Here is a 24942-nt window from a genome sequence, read left to right as displayed (position 1 = left end):
AGACTGGGATTTGAAGGTTAGACAAGGCAGTCATTGTGAAGTAGATTTCATGTTCTCACTGTGGCAGGACATTTGGAGGGGCATTATTTGCTTCAGATGGTGGGAAGCAGGAAACAGAAGATCCATGTCCTGGCAGGAGGGCTGCCAGTGTGTGTCATCAACAACCTGGGTCACCAAGTGAAGTCACTTAGACAAGCCTGTTCAGTCCCAACGCTCCACCCACTTAAGAATTTACTATACCTGTTACTATTCTTGCACAGGGGCCCAAGAAGGGAGGGCTCAAAGAGAGTGGTCGGGCAGTGAGCCAGACTTGTTTAAAGACACTTAAAAAAACGTTGTGTTGATTTACCATTACTTGTATTTATGCCTTCTGTCCCATCGTGGCAAATTCCTTAAGGATGAGGGCTATGGCATACCCATCTTCCTGTGTTCCATATTGTTCTTTATAATGCTTGGCACCTTGTTCAAAAGCATATTTGATAGAATGAAAGAGGCATTCTAAAAGTAGGCTTTACTGCTGATTTTTTTTTTTTTCAAATCTTCTGATTTCAGAGTAAAATGAAAAAAATGAAGGAAAAATACAAAGACCAGGATGATGAAGATCGTGAACTTATTATGAAGTTGTTGGCAGTGAGTAACATCTAAAATAATTTCTCTGGCTTTTTAGTGGCTTCTAGGCTACGAGAAACATTCAAAACTTAGCAGTGTTTGGGCTAGTGAGATGCTTCTGTGGGTATAGGCACTTTCACCAAGCCTGAATTCAGTTCCTAAAACCCACATGTTCAAAGGAGAAAACTAACTCCTGCATGTCAACTCCACATGTGGACCCTATACTCGGAAACATACATAGACTGAAAAGTAAGGAAACAAACCTGAGATTCACAACATAAAGGCACATTGTTAGTAGTGTACTAATAATAATTACACTGACTTTTCCCCCTGATGCATTGAAAGTCTGCAGGTTCGAACAAAGAAGAAAAGGGGAAGAAAGGAAAGAAAGGAAAAACAAAAGATGAACCTGTGAAAAAACCCCCACAGAAACCAAGAGGTGGACAGCGGGCTTTAGATGTTGTTAAAGAACCTCCGTCCCTGCAGGTTTTAGCTCATGACTTACAAGACTTAGCTGTCGATGATCCACATGATGACAAGGTAAGTGTCCTCAGCTCGGGTGACCAGGGCCTGGAACTGACAAGGCTAGCCCACGGCATGCCACTGTCCTTATCATAGAAACAGTCTCAAAGACTAAAATCCATTTCATAAAAATGGGGAGTGAGAAACTTGTAAAGAGAGGGCTTTCTGTAAAGTGCTCCAGAGAGCCTGAGTCCTCGCCCTAGAACTGGTGTACTTTATCTGCTTATGATCCCAGCGCCTGGGGAGCACGTGGAACAGACCCCAGTCAGCAGGCTCCATGCCAATAAAAGATCCTAAAGGGGACAGTGTTCCTGAAGATGGCATCCACAGGTGCACAGGCAGGGTATATGTACTCACAAAAGTTTTATGGATGGCATCCACAGGTACACAGGCAGGGTATATGTACTCACAAAAGTTTTATGGAAGAGATTTTACATTATTCCCGTGGAACTCAGTTTAAGAAGAGAAAGAATTGGGTTTGAGTAGAAAATAAATTTTACTTCTGTAATCTTTTCTACAGGGTTATAAACTTTATTGTGTTACATAATATTAAAAAAATAACTTGTTAGGAGTTAGGTCTCAGTTATAGAAGTTAATTTTCTCCAGCTAGGTAGTTTTATTTGATTGCTTTATCAAATCGCTTAAAAGCCAGTTAAGTGTATCTTCGTTCATAAGCAGATAATGTATTCTTGAAGTGCTGAGCTTTTACAAAGAGATGTGTATGCGGCGGACAGCTGTGGTGATCACTGGGGTCCCAGCACAATCAGCTATGTTACTTCGATTTTAGTTTAGTTTATTTCAATTTAGTGAGATGTTTGCAGGGATTTCTTGTCACTATTTCCCCCTCTACTCAACAGTGTTGTTTATGGTTCTAAACTTCATTTTGGTTCTCGAGTTTTTATATATACTATTGCCATATCTGTAGTTTTATCTATAAACCTTAGGCTCAAAAATGTCCGTACCAGATATGGACATTTATAGCCAGAATTCCAGCACTTGGAAGGCCAAAGCAGAAGGAGCAGAAGGAAAGATTCCTAAGAGGAATTATTCATCTTTTGTGGGTAGAGATTATGGTCTAGCCCAGTGTGATAATGTTGAGAACTGGAGCTTTCAGGAAGGGAAGTAATGCTCTTATAAGAGATTAAAGGCGTCTCTCAGATGAAGAGCTGGCATCAAATGCTAGTTTTTACTATTATAGTTTTAGCTTTTGTTTTTTTGAGTTTCGTGTAGCACAGACTTGGATTACAACTTGCTTTACCTTTAATCCTCTACCTCTCAGGATTACAGTGACTCCCACGTTCTTCTATGAGACCATTTGGAGGCACATCTTCACAAAGCCTACTGCTGTCCTGATCTTGGACGGTTTAATCCTACAGAACTATTAGATATAAATTTATTATTTAAAAAATTGTGCACTCTAAAGTCCTAAACAGCCTAAAGACTAAACTGACTGAGACTAGTTTGTCTCCAAATAGGTATTGTGCACGCAACAAATCCACAGGATTAAGTCTATCTCAATATTTGAAGGTTATCTTAAAGTTGTTGGCCAAACTCTTTTTGAAGTCCTTTTTGTAAGAATTACTTTTTTTTTTTTTGGTTTTTTTGAGACAGGGTTTCTCTGTGTAGCCCTGGCTGTCCTGGAACTCACTTTGTAGACCAGGCTGGCCTCGAACTCAGAAATCCGCCTGCCTCTGCCTCCCAAGTGCTGGGATTAAAGGCGTGCGCCACCACGCCCGGCAAGAATTACTTTTTAATTTGCAAACATTTAGCTTAGTTGTCATTTCCGGTTGTCTCTACAACTTATACCCTAAGTAAAAGGTTTTGTCACTGGTTAAAAACGCTGTATTTTTCTCTTTCAGTAGCAATGCTTTTTAAAATATTAAATATGAGTCTTAGGGGACCTAAGTTGTAGTCTTCAATTTTTATGTTATACAACAGTCTTATATATTTTTTTTTCCTGCTTGTGGCTTATTGGTACAGAATTTTATAGCTGACTTTAAGTTTTGTGTTTGACACTAGGAAGAACACGATCTGGATCAGCAGGGAAGTGAGGTAGGATCTGAGTTTCTGTTCTATTTCATTGCAATCTTTGCCCAGAATATCTAACGCTACTCAAAACTGAAAAGACAACTGCAGCTCTGCAGCACTGTCTGGGTTGAGGTATCTTCTGTGCTGTATATAACTGTGTAAGTCTCAAACTGTTCTTGGGGTTTTGTTGTTTTGGTTGATAGGGTCTCATTGGTTGATAGGGTCTCAGTATGTAGCCTTGGCCAGCCTGGAACTTGCCTCCATTTGTCTCCTGAGAGCTGGGTTTAAAGGTGTGCCCACCATACCTTGCCTGAAAATAACCCCCTATTCCTCCCACTCCTTTGTGCTTTAATATTCTTCTTATTATGGGGATAATTTACTTGAAAGCCCAACATCAAAGCATTTTGCCCCTGTAGATAGCCTACAATTGAGAACTAGTCTAAGGAGTTCTCAAATTTTTCCTTAAGAACACAGCACCGGGCTGGAGGATGGCTCAGTGGTTAAGAGCACAGACTGCTCTTCCAGAGGTCCTGAGTTCAAATCCCAGCAACCACATGGTGGCTCACAACCATCCATAATGAGATCTGATGCCCTCTTCTGGGGTATCTGAAGACAGTGGCAGCATACTTACATATAATAAATAAATAAATCTAAAAAAAAAAAAAAAAGAACAGAGTACCTCCTGCCCTCTGTCAGGCCACTCAAAACCAGTAGTAGCTGTAGATTTAGACTTGATATCCTCTTGTGGTGTGCATGTGCTTGTGTGCACACAACACCCCACAAGTAAAAGTCGTCTTTCTCAACTTTGGCACTGTTAACATTTTAGAAAGTATGATCTTTTGTTGCAAGGCCTGTCTTAACATATTATGAACTGACTAATGATATCTGTTGTCTAACCCACTAGATGTCACTCCTTTCTTTCTGAAAGCCAAAACTTTATTTTATATATATATATGTATGTCCTGGTCTAGCCAAGTTTGGTAGTACATGCTTTTAATTGCCATACATGGGAGGCAGAGGCAGATGGATCTCTTCGAGTTAATTCCAGCCTGGAATACAAAGGTCATTCCAGGACTTCAAGGGCTACACAATGAGATTCTGTTTTGTCTTACGAGATAGCTCAGTCTATAAAGTGCTTTCCCTGGACACATAAGGACCTGAACTCAATCCCCGGCACCCACATGAAAAACTGAGCAAGGCAGCATGCACCTGGAGTCCTGGCAAGAAGGAAGTGGGAGAGAGGCGCTCTGGAGCTCTAGGCTTGTGAAAGACTGTTAGATAGTTAGAGGTTAGTAGAGGCTTCCACACACCAAAAGGAAAACTCATGGTCTGGTCCAAGTGTAAGTTGTTTCCTTATAACAGACTTAAACTCCTTGTAGTTATTAGTACTGTGTATCATTTTAATCCACAGTAGCTCCCCTGTGCAGCTTAGCTGCAAGTCCAACTTGTCTTTCTCCCACTCTAAAACACATTAAATGGTATGTTGAAAACTATTCCATTGTTCTATGTTGTGAAGAATATATATTGAAACATAACTCTTTAGTTCTCTGGACCTGTAAGCAGAATTTGGGCACTGTTGTCAGATTGTGGTCAGAAGAGGCTAAACGAGTACTCAGATACTGATGTGTTGTTTAATCTTGGCTTTATGATGATGTCATCTGAACAGAATTTGCATGTTAGGCAAGGGTTCTACTACTCAACAACACCCCTCCCCAGCATCTACTGTTCTTTTTAAGTTTGGCATAAATTCCTTTTATAATTTTTTTTCTCCTTTAGGAAAATCTATTTGACTCTTTGACAGGGCAGCCACATCCTGAGGATGTACTAATGTTTGCTATTCCAATATGTGCCCCTTACACCATCATGACAAACTATAAGTAAGTCACTGTTGTCTCGCTCATACTCATTGCCAAGTGGCTTTAGGAAATATTTGATCTCCATGTAGTAACTGGTACAATCTTTTTTTTAAAGATACAAAGTGAAACTTACGCCTGGAGTTCAGAAAAAGGGGAAAGGTAATTTAGGTGTTTTTTTTTTTTTATTGTGATTTTGAAATAGTTTAGTGACTAAACCAGAAGTACATTCTTGTGTGCTCTCCTTACAGCTGCAAAGACAGCCTTGAACAGTTTCATGCACTCCAAAGAAGCCACAGCAAGAGAAAAAGACTTATTCCGCAGTGTGAAGGTAAAGCTTCCCTTCAGCTCTGCTCTGTGGTCTTGACACAGTGCTGACTCCCCAGGACCCTAAGTAGGTTTACCTGGCAAAGCTATAAGTGCCTTTCTCCTGACAGTAGAGTACACATAATTACCCGGAATAGGATATGACAATGTTAAGTACTTTTGTTTTTATTTGTTTTAGGATACAGATTTATCAAGAAACATTCCTGGAAAAGTAAAAGTGTCCGCACCTAATCTTCTGCATGTGAAGAGAAAATAGCTGGAGTGAGAGCCTCAGCACTGAACAGCCAGTTTGTAGCCTTTGGAAGTTCAAAGATGCAGGCGTGTTCACAGGACTTCCACTTTACAAATGAACATACTGCCTTGCTATATCACCAAAAGGACTTAAGATTTTTTTCCCAAGTTTTATATATATCTATATAAACTATGATAGTATTTCCTAAAATATTTGTGAAAACTTAATGATACACATCTGTAATTGTATTGTTCTACATTTTATTGAACTTCTTGAGGTTTCATTTCATGATGTAACGACCCTGAAATAGCTCAAGTGCATAAACTACTGACGTAGTGGTCTACTGTATATAACATCTAATACATAGTACAGCCAGTCACGAGAGGTTTCGTTTGGTTAATGGAACAATTAAACATTTAAGGTTTGTGTCTTGAACACTTTGCCAAATTTTACATCAAATGCAAAAAAAATAACACAAGAAAATGACAGTTGTTTCCGTGTATTCATATCTATCACTTTCCTCCCTAACTTCTTCCTTGTAATGTCTCTCAGTTGTTTGCCATTTTCTCTCCCAACCCCCTACCCCCAGCAGCTGTCAAAGAGTTAAAACTGTCTTACAGTGATTTTGGTTTTTCCAAGTCAGGGTTTCTCTGTAGACCGAACTGGCCTTGAACTCAAGAGATCCGCCTGCCTCTGCCTCCCAAGTGCTGGAATTAAAGGCGTGCATCACCACCACTGGGCTCAACCTGTAATAATAGAAGTGCATTTTCTTGCTAGGTGGTGCTGGCAGCATTGGGGAGGCAGAGGCAGGTAGATGTCTGTGAGTTTGAGCTCAGGATAGCCAAGGCTACAGAGAGAAACTCTGGAGTCTGGGAGGGGTCAAAGGTGCTTTTTGGCTTTTAGGCTTATCATTAAAGAGTCCTGGACCAGTATTCTTCTGGCTCCTATGAGAATAGAGAATGAAGCCATACGTGATCTGTCTGTTCATGAGGTATAAGCTGCCACTTTTTAGTTAACTGGGTAGTAGCCATGACCATCACATGTCCCAGGACTACACCAACACTTGAAGGTTGGAGCAGTGCATTAATTGCAGCTTGGGCTGGCTCACTGCCCGCCCCAGCGTACACACCCAGGGTGGCAGTGCACTTTGAGTTGCAACGCTTGAGGGGTGGAAGCTAGAGGATTACTGATTCAAGACCAGCCGTAGCTACATAAGGTTAAAGGCTACATACAGATGGAGCATCTTCACATTTCTACAGTTACATTACATCCACATTATCAAAAGATAAATGTTAAAATTGTTATACCCAAACGTGGAATAAAAAGTCAATGCAGGGGTTGGACAGATGGCTCAGTGGTTAAGAGCACTGGCTGTTCTTCCATAGGGCCCACGTACAGTTGCCAGCACCCACATTGCAGCTTGTAACTCCTGTTCCAGGGAATCCAACACCCTCACGCATGCAGGAAAAACACCATTCAGTATACATAAATCGTTAAAAAAAAAAAAGCCAACACAGTAATTTTTAACTTTAACAATAGACAGGTACTGGTGGTGTTAAATACATTTATTGTAAACTTTAGACACAAAAATAGGTTCTCTAGGCCATTCACATGCACATAAAACCCAGGAAGCTGCAAACTACAACGATGCATATAATTATACAAAGGATGACACTGTGTGACAAATACGGGGTTGTTTTCCATGCAAGTAGACCAGAAGTATTATCTACAAAGCCTTATTATGATCCAGAAGTGTTGTTACTACCAAACCTCTGATTAACGCTGTGAAGTAAGTGTTTTGGAAGGCAGCTCCACGAGTTGGCTAGCATCTCTTTAAAGCAGATGACTGCTTCTAAGCTTAGCCTAAAGTAGACAAGGAAAGTGAAAATAATTTTACTAGATAGCACATTAACTTGAATGAAGACTAATGCCTTTAAATAGTCATATACCTGGTGCCGAATACTTACCGTACAAGAGATTTTGGTTGAACTGAAAATATAAGTACTTCATTACTGTGTGCCTGAAAAAAAGAAGGAACAGGTAAAATGCAAGTGCTGAGAGCAGGCTGCTGTGGTACACTCCCTCAGGAAGCAAAGGCAGGAGTACTGGGCCAGAGCTGGACCAGAGCTGGGACTACACTCAGTAGTGAAGTGCTACCTAGCATGCACAGGCCTGAGGACTGAGCTATGCAGAAAGAGGGTCTGGAGAGATAATTCGGCTGTTAAGAGCGCTGCTCTTCCAAAGGACCTGAGTTCAGTTCCAGCACCCAGTTGGGGCTGTTTACAATCACCCGAAACCTCACTCTAGGGTGATTTGATACCCTTTGTTTTGATCTCCATGAGAGCTGCATGCATATGGTACACAGACATACATGAAAGCCAAAGACCTATCACATGAAGGGGTTTGGTTTTTTCTTTGTTTTTAATTTTAAAACAAGCAGAGCTGGAGAGATGGCTCAGAGGTTAAAGAGCACTGACTGCTCTCCCAGAGGTCCTGAGTTCCAATTCTCAATAACCCTGTGGTAGCCCACAACCATCTATAATGGGATCTGATGCCCTCTTTTAGTGTGTCTGAAGAAAACCACAGTATACTCATATACATTAAATAAATAAAGTTGTTTTTTTTTTTAATGTGGTAATGCATGCCTAAAGGAGGCAGAGGCAGGCAGATCTCTGAGTTCAAGGCCAGCCTGGTCTACAGAGTGAGTTCCAGGACAGCCAGGGTTATACAGAGAAACCCCTCTCTCAAAAGGCCGAAAAAGAAAAGCAAAAATACTTCAGCAACTTTCACCTCTATGTATAAAAGTCTTGTCACCAAGGATTAGATTCCCCAAGACCCACATGATGGACAGAATTAACTATTGTCTTCATCCCATGGCACACATGTATGTATGCCTACATACACAAAATGTTATTTTTCAAAATAGATGTTGAGTAGCAGTGAAGGTGTTACTTACAGCTCTGTGATGAACCAGCAGATTGTTAGCACAACCACCAAAAACAATGACTTCTCCTTCATCGCTCGCACAAGCTGTATGCCATAATCTGCATGGAAAACCAAAGCTTGAGTTCAGTGTAACTGATCACTTCAAACCACACTGTAGAGCTGGCTATAGTTAGAGATTCCAAGGCAGTTCAGACCAAATCTTCCATGGAAAAGCAGCTTTTAAGGCCGGCCTTGGTGGTGTACACCTTCAATCCCAGTACTGTGGAGGAGGAGGCAGGCGGCTCCTCCCAGGCCAATCTGGTCTACATATGTTCCAGGTCACTGAGGGCTACATAATGAGGGTTTTTTTGTTTTTTGTTTTCTACATAATGAGGGTTTTTTTGTTTTTTGTTTTCTTTCTCTCTCCCTCTTTTTTTTTTTTAAAGATTTATTTATTTTATGTATATGAGTGCTCTGTCTTCAGACACACCAGAAAAAGGAATTGGATTCCATTACAGATAGTTGTAAGCCCCTATAATTAGGTACTTTTAACCAAACAATTTAGGTCGTGTTAACAATTAAAAAAAATTCTTGGGCTGGCGAGATGGCTCATTGGTTAAGAGCACAGACTGCTCTTTTGAAGGTCCTGAGTTCAAATCCCAGCAACCACATGGTGGCTCACAACCATCTGTAATGAGATCTGACGCCTTCTTCTGGTGCATCTGAAGACAGCTACAGTGTACTTACATATAATAAATAAATCATTAAGAAAAAAAAATTCTTATGAGGGCTAAAGAGTGGCAAGGTGAGCTGGCCTCACAGTGTCTGACAACAGCTCTCTAAGCTAGATGGCTGTGTGGAAAGTCATCTCTGCCAACGTCTTAGCAGCATGCTTGGGCTAGAGGCTTCGATGAAAAAGTGAGGTTGGAACATTTAAATTCACCTTAAATACCAATGCCAAGTATGTACCTGCCTGTAGCAATTTCTTTTGAGATTAAGATGACTCTTATCTGCTTAAAAAAAGAGGGGGAAAAAAAAAAATCAAATTTTTGTGTCTAGCCCAGAGGTGGCCTAGATCTGATCTTCCTGCTGCTGGCTTCTAAGGGCTGGGATCACAGGCAGGCGCCTCCTTACCCGTCCCGCTCCTCCCACATCACATGCCTTGGAGAAGTTTACTTTCTCTTCCCTGAATAATGCTAATACAATATAAATATACAATATAAAGAGAGGTTCTTGGTGTGACACCTCTCCCCCCATGTACATTCTTAAAATTTTAAAGCATATAAATAATGGGAAAGCAAGCTTCGGACACTTGGTTAATGCTTGGAAGTATGATGTTAAACCTTAATAAATACCAAGACTTTCCTAAGAATGTTGGATAAAATCCAGCCACAGCATCCTCAGTTCTTACCAGCCCAAGAAATTACCTTTCATGGAGCTCCTACCTTGGTTTTTCAACATAAGGATGATTAAACTGAATCCATTCATTTTTACTGATGCAGTAAGTCCAGGCATCACCTGATTAAACCAAAGAAAAGGCCATGAAGAATGTTCATCTTAAGGACACAACTTCAGCAAGCATAGCAGTTAGTCAAATCCTATTCCCAGTTCCTGTGGTTAAGGAAGTTAGGCCACTGCACATGCAAGGTTTCAGCAGGGATTTTTAACTGCTCCATTTTTTGGGTAAAATGTATTTAGGTCATAATATGTGCAATTATAAGGTGTTACAGATCAAAATTAATAAACTAGCCTGAAAGGATCCAGCTAGGATTGACTTTGAGTGAGTAGTATACACAGCATACTGCTAATGCTTATGATGTGTGACTAAAGGACTCACTTAGTGGCTGTTTTTCAGTGGTAAATCCTCCAAAGAGAAAAAGATGGTCTGAAGAGACTGGTGTCAGTGAGTGCCAGGATCTGCCAACAGGGCACACACCTTGTGGAATTCTAAAAATAACAGATAGCTGAGTTATAATATCTGTTTAGAGTCTGGGGGGATAACTTAGTCAACAAAGCACTTGAGAACCCAAGTTCTATCCCCAGAATCCACACATTATTTAAAAGGGGGCAGGTCTGACACATGCTTGCAATCTCACTGCTAGGAGGTGAGCCCCTAGAGTCTGCTGCCCTCTCCCACTAGGCAAATGCCAGTCCAGGAGACCATGACTCAAAAGGAAAAGGAGAAAGAGATCTACACTCAGAATCCCAGCACTTGGGAGGCTCCTGAGGTAGATTTTTATAAGTTTGAGGAGAGCACTAGATACTAAGGTCCGTGTTAACTTGTACTGTGTTGTAAGATCCTGTCACAAGAACAAAAAAAGCTAAAATAAAAAAGGTGGACAGCACTGAGACTATACTTAGCCTCCACATGCACACATAATCAACCTTATACATGAGATCTATGTTAAAGTAGATACCAGCGAGAAATGCTGAGGACTTCTTTAAATAAACAAACAAACAAACAAACAAACAAATAAATAAATAAATAAATAAATAATATCAGATAAAGAAACCTGGCTTGACAAGGATTCCTGGGGTCTCCAAGGTGGCTCAGCAGGGAAAGTGCCTGCCATAAAGCAGCGGCCATTCAGCTCCTCAGCGCCTACTTAAGTAACAAGAGGAACTGGGAGGGAGCACGCCTGTCACTGCATACAGTGGCTCTCACTGGCTCTCAGAAGGCCACGATGAGCTCCTCCAAGCAAGCTGGCTAGCAACCATATTGGGGAGCCCTGGGTTCAATTGAGAGATCCCTTCCTCAATGATACAGTAGATGGTGTCTGAAGACCCTCCTAATGTTAGCTTTGGACCTACACACACCTACACACACAACATGCCCCACACACATCTTACATCCAGACACATGCTAAAAAGAGAAGCCTCTCTCAATATTAACTACATATTTTCTACTCAACTATGTTCTTTGAAGGCAGAATCAACTTTAGACATTTTCTTTCAGCAAACATTGAACACATGCTGTATCAGGCACATAGTTAGGGAAACTAGAAATAAAAATAAAATTCCTTAAGGACCCCAGTATTCATGTTTACTTAAGTCCAAAGTTACAGAAACTTGAAGCACATTCATTACATACTAATCAGGAATGGGGTTGGGATCTGAAATGTATCTTAAGATATCTAAGGTAGGGGCTGGAGAGATGACGCAGCAGTTAAGAGCACTGACTGCTCTTCTGAAGGTCCTGAGTTCAAATCCCAGCAACCACATGGTGGCTCACAATCAGTAATGAGATCTGACTCCCTCTTCTGTTGTGTCTGAAGACAGCTACAGTGTACTTGTAATAGTAAATAAATCTTTAAAAAAAACAAAACAAAAAAGATATCTAAGGTAATACCTACAGTTCATTCCACTCCCACGTATCCAGATTAAGATAGTGAAGATCATTCATTCTAGCATCCTAAAAAAGAGCAAGTAAGAGTTACCGTGTGACCTGCCCCAAGCAAGCCATTAAACCCTGTCTCTATACTCACCCGGTATCTGCCACCAAACACAAAGCCCTTGTTTCCAACAGTTGCACAGGCATGGGCAGCCCGAGGTGAAGGTGCCTTACCCTGTAAAAAGAGAAACAGCTTCATAAATGTGAACTTTATACAGAGAGAAATAGCAGTGTTTTCTGAATATCATAGAATAAGAATGTCAGAAACTTGGGCACTAGATAGCAACAGTGTCAAACCTGTTGGGACTTGGTCTGGTGCTGCTATGTATTCGAATACTAAAGACTGGCCCTGAAGTTCTGGTTGCCCCTGATCAGAGGATCCTTACATGCACCGAGTGCTGCTATGGAACCCTAGTTCCTGATTTAAAACTAGTGGTTAAAATAGAGTGACTACAGTCAATTGCTGGGAGAACAGCAGAGAGGCAGTTCCAGTCACTGGGCTGGGGGTCTCGTAGGTAGGAACCATGAAGAAAGAGAAAGGGAAGGAGAGAGGAGGAAAAGAAAGGAAGACGGAGAAGGTCTCCAACACATGTGATGGACCAAGAGCACATGGCTGAGGTGAGATGAACCCTGGGGCTGCGCTGTGGAACAGAACTAACCCAGGTACTCAAACTGCAAGAACAGTCTAGTGTGAGAAAAGAGACTGGGCTACTCCCCCAGTAACTGTGCCAACGCTAAAGAAATACATCATGGTTTGAGTCTCATTCATTTGGAAGCTAATGGGAATAGAAATAATTCAATTACTTTATAGATACTACAACGGAGTATTTTAGTATTTCTGAGACTGTTACTGAATAAGCTAATTAGTATGTAAGAAAAGTTGTTTTAAAATGACTGGCACATTGTATAGTATCTTTAAAAGAAAAAAAAATCTAATCTTTAACTTTTCATTTAAAGCTCAGTTTAATTACTAGCAAATGAAAGTACCACAACAAACTGTGTATTCCTTCAATTTCTAAGGTTTGTACTCCTTGGAAAGCAATAACACTACAGCCAGCCTCATTTCAGAAAACAAGAATGAACTGTCAGCTTCAGATCCCTCCCTACTCTGGTGAACCCCCTTGTAAGCACACTTCACTCTTCAGTGACTCACAGTGGTGATGGGCTGGCTCCAGGCAAATGTTTCAGTGTCTAAAATATGGACATGATCATTCCATCCTCTTGGATGACTTGAATTCTACAAAAAAGAATTTACGTTATTGTACAAATACTGTATTTTACAAATTATGCAACTCTTTTTTTTTTTTTTTTTTTTTTTTTTTGGTTTTTTGAGGGGCAGGGTTTCTCTGTATAGCCCTGGCTGTCCTGGAACTCACTTTGTAGACCAGGCTGGCATCGAACTCAGAAATCCACCTGTCCCTGCCTCCCGACTACTGGGATTAAAGGCATGCACCACCACTGCCTGGCTAAATTATGCAACTCTTACTTGCCTAGTTTATCAACAAAGAAAATGAACACAACTACCAGTGACTGTAAACTTATCTCTGGGCTGGTAAGATGACTCAGCCCGGGTAAGGTACTGGCTGCCAAGCCTCATGGCCTAAGTTGAATCCCCAGTCCCCACATCATGGAAAGAGAGAACTAATTCCCCCAAGTGGTCCTCTGACTTTGACATGCACACTGTTTCACCTGCACCTAGGTAGGAGTGCACTCATGCATACAAACTTAAAATTTCAAAATAAAAATTTCAGAAAGCAAGTAAAAACAAAATAGGACACATTTTTTCACCATATCAATTCACCATGTGGAATTCTGAAACTTCACTTACCCAAAAAGATGTTTCATCAAATTCAAAAGTTCCCAATACTTTATCTTCAGGTAAATATCCATAGCCTCCAAAAAATATTAACCTGTTTTATATAAAGCCAAACATGAAAGATTTAAGTATCCATAAACTAGACCCAGGATTGTTTTGAGTCTTGACCTATGGAATGAGTTAACATGACAATTCGCCTTCAGTTACTAAGTTAATGAACTAGAGTATAATTTACTATGTAATATATTCCATGCTCTTTTATAATGCTGGGGAGGGGCGGGCACTTATGGGGCAACTACATTCTGCACAAAAGCCCAAACCGATAGCTTCTAACGTACTTGTTTTTATACACCCAGACGCCAAGTTTGTCCTTTGATGATGGAGGAATTCCTTGGCAGTCAATCCTTTCCCACTGTAACCCTCTGTCTGCAGACCTTGAATCCAGCATGTAGAACTGTCAGAAGCAAGGATTTCAGTTAGTTTTGTTACACAGAAAGCTCAGTATTAGCCTTTGATTTGACTGTATTTTGTCATAAAGGTGCCATCTGATTCAGTGCTGAGGCTGCCTGCAGACCGGCTGCCACACTGGTCTGGGTAGGATTATGAATTTACAACAGAATGTAAATTACTTAAATCAGTAACACGAAAAATGTACAGCTACGTTTGCTTTCATTAACTACACTTCTAAGTCAATAGAATTGGCTATATGTTCACATGTACCATAGCACTAGCTCCCCATCCTGCCCTAAACTTTAGATGAGTGCTTTGAATTTTACTGTTTTTTAATTAATTGGTTGATTGAGAGCAGGATCATGTTCTAAAAAAACAAAAACCGGCGGCCGGGCGGTGGTGACGCATGCCTTTAATCCCAGCACTTGGGAGGCAGAGGCAAGCAGATTTCTGAGTTCGAGGCCAGCCTGGTCTACAGAGTACGTTCCAGGACAGCCAGGTCTATACAGAGAAACTCTGTCTCAAAAACAAAAAACAAACAAATAAAAAACCCGAGGCTCTTCAAATTCAACTTAACATGTCTTCCTGCCTAATTAATTCTAAAGGTAAAAGATCAGTCAGTTCTTAAAAGGTTAAATACTCAAGAGTTGGCAGACGACCCAGTGGTTTAGAGCATTGGCTGCTCTTCGAGAGGATCTGGGTTTGACCCCCAGCACCCACATGGGAGCTCACAGCAGTCTGTAACTACAGTTCCAGGGGATCTAATACCTTCTTCTGGCCCCTCAAGCACTAGGCACACACATGGTGCAAAAGGACACACACAAGCAAAATACCCATACACATAAAATAAAAATAAATCTTAAAAACAAACAAACAAAAAAAAGGTTAAATATTAGTCTAAGGACTCGAATCCAGGTAACAGAACACACACACCTCACCCTTCTGAGACATCTGCTTCCCTTCTGGGCCTCATTTCAGTTACAAGCCGAGTTACGAACTATTAATCACTCTGCTACCCAGCCCTGGAACCAGGCCTCACTCCTCCTAAGCCTTTTCAGGGTGTGTCCACTTCCTGGATGAGTGTTTGCTTGTCTGAGGAAGCCAGGATCGTCGGCAGCTTACAGGACACTACAGTGCTCCTCCTCTGTGATCTCAAAACCACAGAGCACCTGACATCTTGAATGATCCTGCCTGCAGGTCTACACAGCGACTTCCTATTCAACTGAGCTCTGCTATGGAGTAAGCACCTGTTCTACCCCTCCTACACCCAACAACCATCGCTTTCAAAGGCAGAAGGCTCGTCAGCACAGTGAGGCTATCCTGCAGTCACTTAGTCACCTCTGTTAGGGGTCTCTTCCAGAATGTGAGCCCTGCACCACGCGTCCCGACTGTCCCTTTCCAACTCTGCCCTCTGCACACACAGTGTTCACGAAGTTGCAAAATCCGTGAGTTAAATAGAAGTTTACCTACAGACTATGGGACTTCTGAAGCTTCAGCTGGCTTTACTGGCCGGAAATGACCTGACATCTTTTTTCCTACTTGGAAAAAAACACGAGGACAAAGCAAAGCATTGCTACTTACCTTCCTTTTTCAATGGTAATTTAACCCGACAGCTTTGAGTTTCCCTTTACCCTTCCCTCCAAATCCTTTGTCTGTAATCATCCTTGAAACTGCTTTCTAGTTAACACTCACCTACCACCCACAGGGTGGTTAGGAGATCAAGTAATTGAGAGCACCAAGTAAATACACCTACGAAGTTACTACACAAAGGCTGCTGGCATTGGCTTCTACAAAGGCCTAGTAAACAGTGTAGTAGAGAAGATGCTACAACACACATTTATACCACAATCAAGTACATTCTTAACTAGAGGACACAGCAGCATCCAGCTTTATAAATCTGATGTTGAACGTGAGGAAGGAACTGCCTGGAACCCTAACCCTCAGCAGCACTGACCTTGTTTGTATTGCCTCTGGAATGGTGCCCACCAAACAAGTACAGCACCCGGTCCACGCACACAGCACAGCTCCCAGACATAGACGGGGGAACGTCACCTTCAGTGTTGATTTTCTTCCTACAAGGAGGAAGGTTAGATGATAAAGTTTCCCAGAGGATAAGAAATACAAGACTTATTAACTTATAGGCGGCTGATGGTATCCAGGGACTCTCCTAGCTTTAAGATAGCCCAGGGAATCAGTTTCTTCCACCTGTCTAGACAGGGGAAGATGGCCGCACCCCAGGCGGAATAAAACGCTCTGCAAGCCCCTCAGGTTCCATGAGCCATTTCTCAAACTATTTGCTTTTTATTTATATGATCTTATCTGACTGGAAGGTCTTTGTTTTATGTATTTCTGTGTGCTTGGGCACAGGTATGTCACAGCATACATACGCGGCATGCATGTGCAAAAAATTCTCGTCCTCTACCACGTGGACTCAGGGAAGGCAAACCCGGCCTTGGTGGACAGCACCTCTACCTGCCGAGCCGGCTCACGGCCCTGTTTTTAAGTAGGCCACGGACTCAAATGGAAACCTTCCCATGCCTAGTGCTCATTAATTCAACAGACATTTCCTATTAATTCACCCAGAACTCACAGAAATCTGCCCAATCTTCCTCCCTTAAGTGCTAGAATTAAACAAATACGCCATCATGCTCAGCTTTAGAGAGTTACAGGACTCAGAGTTCACTCAGGTGTCCTGACTACATCATCAGCTAATACTGCTTTCATCTTTGTTTAGCTTGAAGTAGGCTGATTTGTAAATTCTTCTTTTTTTTTTTTTTAGATTTATTTATTTATTGTATGTAAATACACTGTAGCTGTCTTCAGACACACCAGAAGAGGGCATCAGACCTCATTTCGGGTGGTTGTGAGCCACCATGTGGTTGCTGGGAATTGAACTCTGGACCTTCGGAAGAGCAGTCGGGTGCTCTTACCCACTGAGCCATCTCACCAGCCCTGATTTGTAAATTCTTAATCTTAAGAAATGTGTTAAATTCTTTGGGGAATTTTTCTTTAAAAAAAAAAAAAGATTAGCAAATAGCCCATATTAACTGATTTAATAATTACAAAAATTGTTGTGACCTTCCATAAACCTCCCTGGCTTTAATATCAACAGTAAGACAGTAAAGACAAAAGTCTTTTACAGTGGAAAGTTTTCATGTATGGGGAAATACATTTACACGCCCCCAGATGGCTAACTCAAATTTTGAGAAGCCCAGAGTCTCCCAACATATCCTCGACTTGGACTGCTAGACAGGCAGAAGACCCTCTTAGATTCTACCAGTTCATTTTTGTTTTGTTTTGTTATTTTTCAAGACAGGGTCACTCTGTGTAGCCCTGACTGTCCTGGAACTCACTATGTAGTCCAGGCTGGCTTGGAACTCACAGAGTCCCTGTCTCTGCCTCCTGAGTGCTGGGATTAAAGGCACAGGCCATCACACCAGGCTCATTTTTTTTATTTTTATTTTTTTTTTTTTTTTTTTTTTTTGGTTTTTTCGAGACAGGGTTTCTCTGTATAGCCCTGGCTGTCCTGGAACTCACTTTGTAGACCAGGCTGGCCTCGAACTCAGAAATCCGCCTGCCTCTGCCTCCCAAGTGCTGGGATTAAAGGCGTGCGCCACCACGCCCGGCTTCATTTTTTTTTTATTATTTACTTTATGAGTATTTTGTCCAGATATATATGTCTGGGCACTGCTGCAGGTGCATACTTGCTGCTCTCAGAGACGAGAAGAGGGCATCAGATCTCTGTGACTGGAGTTACAGATGGTTGTGAGCCACCATGTATGTGCTGGGAACTGAACCTGGGTCCTCTAGAAGAGCAGTCAGTGCTCTTAACAACTGAGCCATCTCTTCATTCCCTCATTTTTATTTTTAAACAGATCTTTTTTCTTTTTTTCCCAGTTGAAAAATCAAACCCAGGGCCTCATATCAGGCAGGCAAGCTTGTTGCCACCCACTCACCTATTAATGCAATCCAGAAAATACTACTTTAAATTAGAGACTTTTCTCAAAACTTCTTTTAAGCAGATGAAATAAACCAGGCAAAACCTAAGAAGGAAACTAAAAACCTCTTTCTTCAAAACGCCAAGCAGACTGTAGCACCCCCAACCCGGCTCTGTGCCGCCTTCCTTGCGGTACTTTGACCAGGCCTTGACTAGAGGCTTCTAAGATCATGACAGTCTCTGGTGTGTACTAACCTCAGCAGCTAATCTAAACCAGACCACTGTTTCCAGAGAAGAGAGCTTAGTATCCTAATTACAACAGGCAATGTGACACATGCCTTTAGTCTCCGTGCTCTGGAGGAAGACACAGAGACACAGGAGATCTTTGTGAGTTTGAGGCCAATCTGGACTACATAGTAAGTTCTAGGACAATCAAACCTATGCAGAAAAGAAAGACACCCCCCCACCCCCACCCCCACTTTCTTTGCAAGCTTATTGGAAGGTTAATCTCCAGTTACCATCTTCCAGTCTCCATGTTGTAGATCCACAGTTCTTCTCTGGGCAGATAAAAGTCATATAATCCTCTCACTTGATTACTCTATGAAGAATAAGAAAGATGACAAAGATAAACAACTGACATTTTCTTTTTAATTTGCACTAATGTGTTGAGTATGTATGTAACATGGAACACACATGTGCCACGGTGCTCTGTGGAGTCACTTCTAACCTCCCACCTTTACAGGGGTCTGGGGATCACACTCAGCTCACCAGGGCTGTGTATCGAGTGGGCTACGCACTCAACAGCTCCCTGGCCCAGTAACTGATGTTTCTAAAGAGGCTTTTCCTGGGTTCCTTTTCTACCTTACTGAGATACTATTCATGATACTGATCATATAAAATTAATTTTTGTATACAGATAAATATTAAATGCAGTCTCCAGGACCCAGGCACATACAAAAAAGAATCTTAGTGCAGACAGATCTGCAGTCCAACTTTTGTTACAACCCTTGCAAATAAAATAGTACAAGGGCCCCCTGGGGAGTTAGTGGCTCTCAGCCTTCCTAATGCTACACTTTTAATACAGTTCCAAAAGTTATGGTGACCCTCAACCATAAAATTATTTTTGTTGCTACTTTGTAACTGTAATTTTGCTACTGTTATGAAAACAGTATGTTTATTACTGTTGTGTAATGTAAATAACTGTTTTCCAATGGTCTTAGGCAACCCTGAGCAAGGGTCATTCAATCCCCTCCCCCAAAGGAGTCACACGCACTGGTTGCGAGCTGCTGTCTCCTGAACAGACCGTGGCCCTGATCTCAGTCACCTGACTTTGGAGGACTCGCAGCCCCACCCACGCTAACAGGCGGCTCGAGCCAAGCTTCCAGTCCATCCACTCATTCTGAGGGCAAAACTGCTTGTGCAAATCCTGAGTCTTCAGTCAGCTGTGGCCTTGTTCTGGTCTTCAACCCTTCAGATGTTAACTCTAACAAAGACCAGGTTTACCATAGGGCCTCAAATTCCCTTATTTAACAACGAGTTATTACAAGATTTGCCTCAGGTTACTCAGCAAGCAGGGGTGAGCCCAGGAATCTCCGTTTCCTGTGCAGGCTGCCTTATTTCATCCCTGCCTGGCCACTATCTCACAGGGACAAAATACAATAAAAACTGGCCTTCACTGAAAATGAGTGACTACTAATGGTTCGGTAATGGAGCAGCTAGCCATGAAGCTCTCCTCCTCTCCCTGCTGGAAGGACCTTATAAACCAACCATCAGAAAATGCCCACAGGCTGCAGAGATGGCTCAGTGGTTAAGAGCACTGATTGCTCTTCCAGAGGTCCTGAGTTCAAATCCTAGCAACCACATGGTGGCTCACAACCATCTGTAATGAGATCTGATGTCCTCTTCTGTGTCTGAAGACAGCTACAGTGTACTCATATAAATAAATAAATCCTAAGAAAGAAAGAGAGAAAGTTTCCACTCTGACAATTTCTCCGTGCACTACAGAAGGGTCTCATCCCCATGTCAACACTTGGGTGGTGGGAACAGCCGGATATGGAAAGAGTCCAAGGCCAAACTCAGTGACACCATGGCTCAATGCTAGTGTTCACAAACAGAATTATGAATAACATACGTTAGACCAAAGTGTGGTTGACCAACAGGTCTACCTTCCTCAAAGGACATTTATATTTTGAAAAGGTTTATTTAAGTTTATCAGTTTTGCCGGCATGCCTGTCTGTGCCCCCCCGGGGTGCAGTGCCCAGAGAGGCCAAAGGAGGGGCATGAGATCCCCTAGGACTGAAATGACAGTTGTGAGTGGCCATGGGGGTGCTAAGAATCCAACCCAGAAATGTGGCCAATGCTGGTAACCACTGAGTCACCTCTCTACCCCTGGAATTTATGTTTTGTTTTGTTTTTTTCCGAGACAGGGTTTCTCTGTGTCACCCTGGCTGTCCTGGAACTCACTTTGTAGACCAGGCTGGCCTCAAACTCAGAAATCCGCCTGCCTCTGCCTCCCAAGTGGGAATTTATGTTTTAATAATAGTCACTACACAGCTGGGCTTGGTGGCACACGCCTTTAATCCCAGCACTTGGGAGGCAGAGGCAGGCAGATTTCTGAGTTCAAGGCCAGCCTGGTCTACAGAGTGAATTCCAGGACAGCCAGGGTGATACAGAGAAACCCTGTCTCGAAAAACCAAAAATAAAATAATAATAATAATAATCATAGCCACTACACACCTGCTCTCTACTCTCTAGAATTCTCGACATGGACCTCTAAATACCTGACCCCTGGAAGCCAGGGACAACAGGATGCGTTAATTCACGCTGGCAAAATAACTAATGGTTAAACCGACAAAGGTATGGGACAGTTGTCTCAAAATGGCCACCTATGATCAGGTCGTCTGTACTATAAGCTATTAGAGTCCTTAAGCAAACTATTCCCAGCACAGGCGCAGAGAACTGGACTTCCCAGGGGGGCGGGGCGTCATTTTAACACTAAAATAGTATTCATAGTTTTAGGTCAAATGGATCAAATGAGTGTGCACCAGATGAAATCCAAGAACTAGAGTGTATCATGGAATTCTAAAACCAGTACAGAAGAACCAGTGAGCAGCGGTTTAAAGAGGTAACTAAGCAGTATTCCCCAGCTCGGGGTATAAAACAATGCAAATGACTAAAAAGATACTTGGTCACAAAGTCCAAAGACCTGCACTCCAATTACATACGCTGCTGGGGATTCACTGGCTATTTTTTTCCTTTAAAATTCGCAGTAAGGCCTACTGAGGAGCAATCCTTTCTCAGCTGAGACCAGTTAAGAAAAATGGCCCTGCGTTCAAACAATAGATAGGTGGGGGCATCTGCACAGGTGTTGATGACACCGTTACACCTTCGGGGAGGTTGAGCAAGCGATTCCTGTGGCCTTGGTTCACACAGTGACAATATTGTGTCTGTCGGCTAACTGGCCCCAGCTCCGGGCGACCTGGCCCAAAGGTATATGAGTGATTCTCACACACCCTCGCCCCCACCCTTTTCCGTACCTCGGGCCACAGTCACCCGCTACGCTACCCACAATAACAGAACCTCGCTCCGCTCACTCCAAAGACAATGCGTAGGGGGTGCGTGGGATAGGCTGACTCATAAGTTCAAGAGAGCGGTGACAATAGCCCAGGATCCCCGAGTCCACCAGGGCAGGGCGGGAAGATGCTCTCCTGAATGAGCAAGAGCCGCGGCGGCGATCGTGCCCACTCGGCCCTACTGACCTTGTAGCCGCCCCAGACGAACATGTGGCGCCCATCGCTGACAGCGACGTGGCCGCTGCGTTCGGCCGGGCAGGCCAGCTCCATGGCCTCGTAGTTCTCGAAGGCCGGGCCCGGCATGTCCTCCGCTCGAGCATCCTCGTTGCCATCAGCCATCTTGAGGCTGCACCGCTGGCTACCGAGACCGCTCCGGCCCCGCAGGCGGGAGACAAAGGAAAGCGGAGCGGTGGACCGCGGCGCGCAGCCAGCGCTGACGACCCGCCTCTCCTGCGCTGCGCCTCCGCCTCCGGGACGAGCGCTGGAGCGCGCGCCGACAGCCGCTGCGGGTCTCGCGGGGACCGCGCCGCGGCCGGGTCCTGGCTCGGAGCGGGAGAGCGGCCGACGGGGCTCGCACTCGCAACCCGCCCCGCCTCCGGCCGCCGGGGCCTTGTTTATGCCGCCGCCGGAAGTCGTCCGCAGCGGACACTGTCCCCACGCTCCGGAAGCGCTCTCGCCCCCTGCGCTGCTGAGCCTCCCGTCGTCCGGTCCCACCGCAGTGCTGTCCTACTGCTGTGTAATCCTCCCAGTCGGGCCCTCGGGCATCTGAGTCCTCCCAACATCCGTCCTCCCGCCTCCGGGTGCTCCCGGCCTGGACAGTTCCTAAACCATAATAACCCACCCTTGGGGAAAGAATGCGAATCCCACACTCACAATCTGGGTTTCTAAGAGGCCAAATGAAAATTACGAATTATTTAAACCCAATTCCTCGCCCATAAAATAAGGCTGGTCTGGAAAACACTTCAGGCTCCTCATTTAAATGGTGGCTCTCCGTGCTGCTCATCTTGTCTGTTTTATTCCTCTCTTCGTTTTGGGACTGCTAAATATACACTGAGCAAAATACACACTTAACAAAAACAACCAAAAAAACCTTTTCTCTTTGAAACTCTCACCAGTTGCTGGAGATGTGCTTGCTTAAACACAAGCGTTAAGGGTCTGGGGTGTGAGATTAAAGCGCTGGGATCAAAGGTGTGCTCCACCAGGCAGATTCTGTTTCTTGACCAGATTCATCCAGGTCTCCCTGGGACAATTTTGCCATGCAACAGATGTCCAGTGCCCTTGGTGCTGTGCTGAGGGGGGCCTTCCTCTCTGCCATTGCAAGAGACAGTCAGAGAGAGAAATGGCCTTCCTGCTGCTGCCCAGGGTGTATACTGTCAAAAAGAGATTGGCAGCATTTCCACCAGCCACTTCGTGCTGGATGACACTGGAGAAGAAAATCTAGCATCAGTTTCATGTTTGGCGGGTAGAAGACATCTCTCACTGTTGGCCACAACCTCTCACACTGCAAATCTGTCTGTAATGTGAATGACCAATTTGCACTAAGCTGAGGTTTGTGGTGAGCAACTGATCATCCAGCAGTGGAAATCACCTTGCCCTAGGGGTCAGGAGCATGCAAGTGGATATTCCTCCACAGATCAGCCTTATTCCAGACAAGCTGCACTTGGACACATCTTACTGCCCCGTGATTATTGTTTGCAAGAAAAATTTGATGGTGTTGTGGGGATAGCCACTAGAGAGGACAGCTCAGACATGAACTTAAGCCAATAGAAAGTCTTTATTAGTTTGGGATCCCAGTGTAGCAACGAGCCTTTCTCAGAGTGAGCTTTTAAGCACAAAACCCATGTTCTGGACGGATATACTTCAGTTAACAAGAACAGTTAGCATCCCAGAGAATCTTGCCACAGAAGCCAGATGAAGGTAACCTACATCACAGAGCCACTGCTGCCCCTTGTCCTCAAGAGACTAGACTTCCGTCATTCCATGAAACTATCAATAGTTACAAATAGTCCTGGGCCATTGTAGAAGGATTTTAATCCAGCGACATGGCTACTCTGATTGGAATACAGACACACCCTTAGCACACACTTTAATCTCAAACGATGAAGGTAAAGTTAGTTTGTAGAAGGAAGCAGCCATGTTTGAAAGTGATGTTTAGTTGAATAGCAGACATAGTGGCAGATCAGAGAAAGATTTGATAGAACAACAGGATATACCCAACGCTCACAAGGAGAGAAAAGAGGAGCTCCTTAAGGGCCAGTGCAGAGAGAGAGAAGAGGCAGCTTTACCTGGAGAGGGTACAGAGACAAGTTGCACAGAGAGAACATGCTAGCCACAGGTGAAGACAGAAAGCCAGAGAATGAGAAGGAGCGGACGATTAGAACATGTCACCAAAGTTAGTTATGAGGCCAAGCAGAGGAACCAGGAGAAGCCAAGAGAAATGAGATTGAATCAGGCAGCTTGGAGAGGAGTTTTGAATCAGAACAGCTGAATTGAACCAACCAGCCAGAGCTCAGAAAGAACTAGAGAAGGTGAGTTTAATTCAGCAGTAAGTCTCAGAGGCTGAAAACATTCTAGGCCTAGATTAGATTGTAGGAAGGCTAGAAGATTCCGGGACTAGGTTTAGGTTAGCAGACCCAAGTGGTAAGCCTCAGAGATAATGATTGCATCATCTGGCCAAGAAAAGATGCTGTTACAAGCCATTTCCACTTTTTTTTTTAGGTATTTTCCTCATTTACATTTCCAATGCTATCCCAAAAGTCCCCCATACCCCCCCCCACTCCCCTATCCATCCACTCCCACTTTTTGGCCCTGGCATTCCCCTGTCCTGGGGCATATAAAGTTTGCAAGTCCAATGGGCCTCTCTTTCCAGTGATGGCCGACTAGGCCATCTTTTGATACATATGCAGCTAGAGTCAAGAGCTCCGGGGTACTGGTTAGTTCATAATGTTGTTCCACCTATACCATTTCCACTTTATATATATATAAAGAGCCTGGAACCCCAGCACAAGGCTGTAGCTAGTGAGACTTTCTGCTGCAGTCCAGGCAGAAGAGTGGAGATGAAGGGCTCAACCTGTGCAGGTAAGGAGCTGGTGTATGTACAGTGTGGTCAGTGGAGGGGGTGGACAGCTGCTGGCCAGTGAGCTCGAGGAGGGCCTGTGTACAAAGAATGCAAACCTCATCTCAGGAGAGTAAAAGCTGGTCGGGAAGATAGACGGTATCCTCAATGCTCTGCAATCTTGTCTGTCCCAGCCAGAACAGCCCCAGGGTGCCTCCACTTTCA

The 24942-nt window shown here is 43.5% G+C and overlaps 2 protein-coding genes across 3 annotated transcripts in view; one reads left to right on the top strand and one right to left on the bottom strand.

Annotated features, from left to right (window-relative positions):
• The window catches only part of Nemf (nuclear export mediator factor), a 46195-nt gene extending 40138 nt beyond the window's left edge, over window positions 1-6057 (top strand). For both annotated transcript variants that reach the window (XM_029484414.2, XM_021179023.3), the window contains 7 exons: window positions 553-630; window positions 955-1149; window positions 3151-3183; window positions 4936-5036; window positions 5131-5174; window positions 5264-5343; window positions 5518-6057. In XM_029484414.2, the coding sequence (XP_029340274.1) occupies window positions 553-630; window positions 955-1149; window positions 3151-3183; window positions 4936-5036; window positions 5131-5174; window positions 5264-5343; window positions 5518-5595 (609 nt within the window). In that variant the 3' untranslated portion in view covers window positions 5596-6057. The remainder of the gene's footprint in view (window positions 1-552; window positions 631-954; window positions 1150-3150; window positions 3184-4935; window positions 5037-5130; window positions 5175-5263; window positions 5344-5517) is intronic.
• Window positions 6058-7118: 1061 nt separating this feature from the next.
• Klhdc2 (kelch domain containing 2) lies at window positions 7119-22320 on the bottom strand. Its single transcript, XM_021178766.3, has 13 exons — window positions 21849-22320; window positions 18609-18688; window positions 16108-16225; window positions 14042-14157; window positions 13716-13797; window positions 13041-13124; window positions 11982-12062; window positions 11850-11908; window positions 10334-10443; window positions 9942-10014; window positions 8528-8615; window positions 7539-7591; window positions 7119-7434 (listed from the first exon to the last, which is right to left on the bottom strand). Exons 1-13 carry the CDS (start codon window positions 21999-22001, stop codon window positions 7311-7313), a joined length of 1221 nt encoding a protein of 406 aa, XP_021034425.1. The 5' UTR covers window positions 22002-22320; the 3' UTR covers window positions 7119-7310.
• Window positions 22321-24942: the final 2622 nt, after the last annotated feature.

This window comes from Mus caroli, unplaced genomic scaffold (assembly GCF_978045245.1).
Source record: "Mus caroli unplaced genomic scaffold, Mus_caroli_1 scaffold_14, whole genome shotgun sequence".
NCBI classification, from domain to species: Eukaryota; Metazoa; Chordata; class Mammalia; order Rodentia; family Muridae; genus Mus; species Mus caroli.
Note: the sequence above shows the minus strand (reverse complement) of the source record. Positions and strands in the feature narration are given on the sequence as shown.

Bases quoted from the DNA above. Each gene is read 5' to 3' on its own strand.
- Klhdc2 (XM_021178766.3), bottom strand. From the start codon at position 22,001: ATGGCTGATGGCAACGAGGATGCTCGAGCGGAGGACATGCCGGGCCCG. The intron at 16,226-18,608 runs GTAACTGGAGAT...TCCTCCTTGTAG, and splicing joins AACATGGAGACTGGAAGATG to GAAGAAAATCAACACTGAAG. The intron at 14,158-16,107 runs GTCAGTGCTGCT...TGCTTCTGACAG, and splicing joins CCAGAGGCAATACAAACAAG to TTCTACATGCTGGATTCAAG.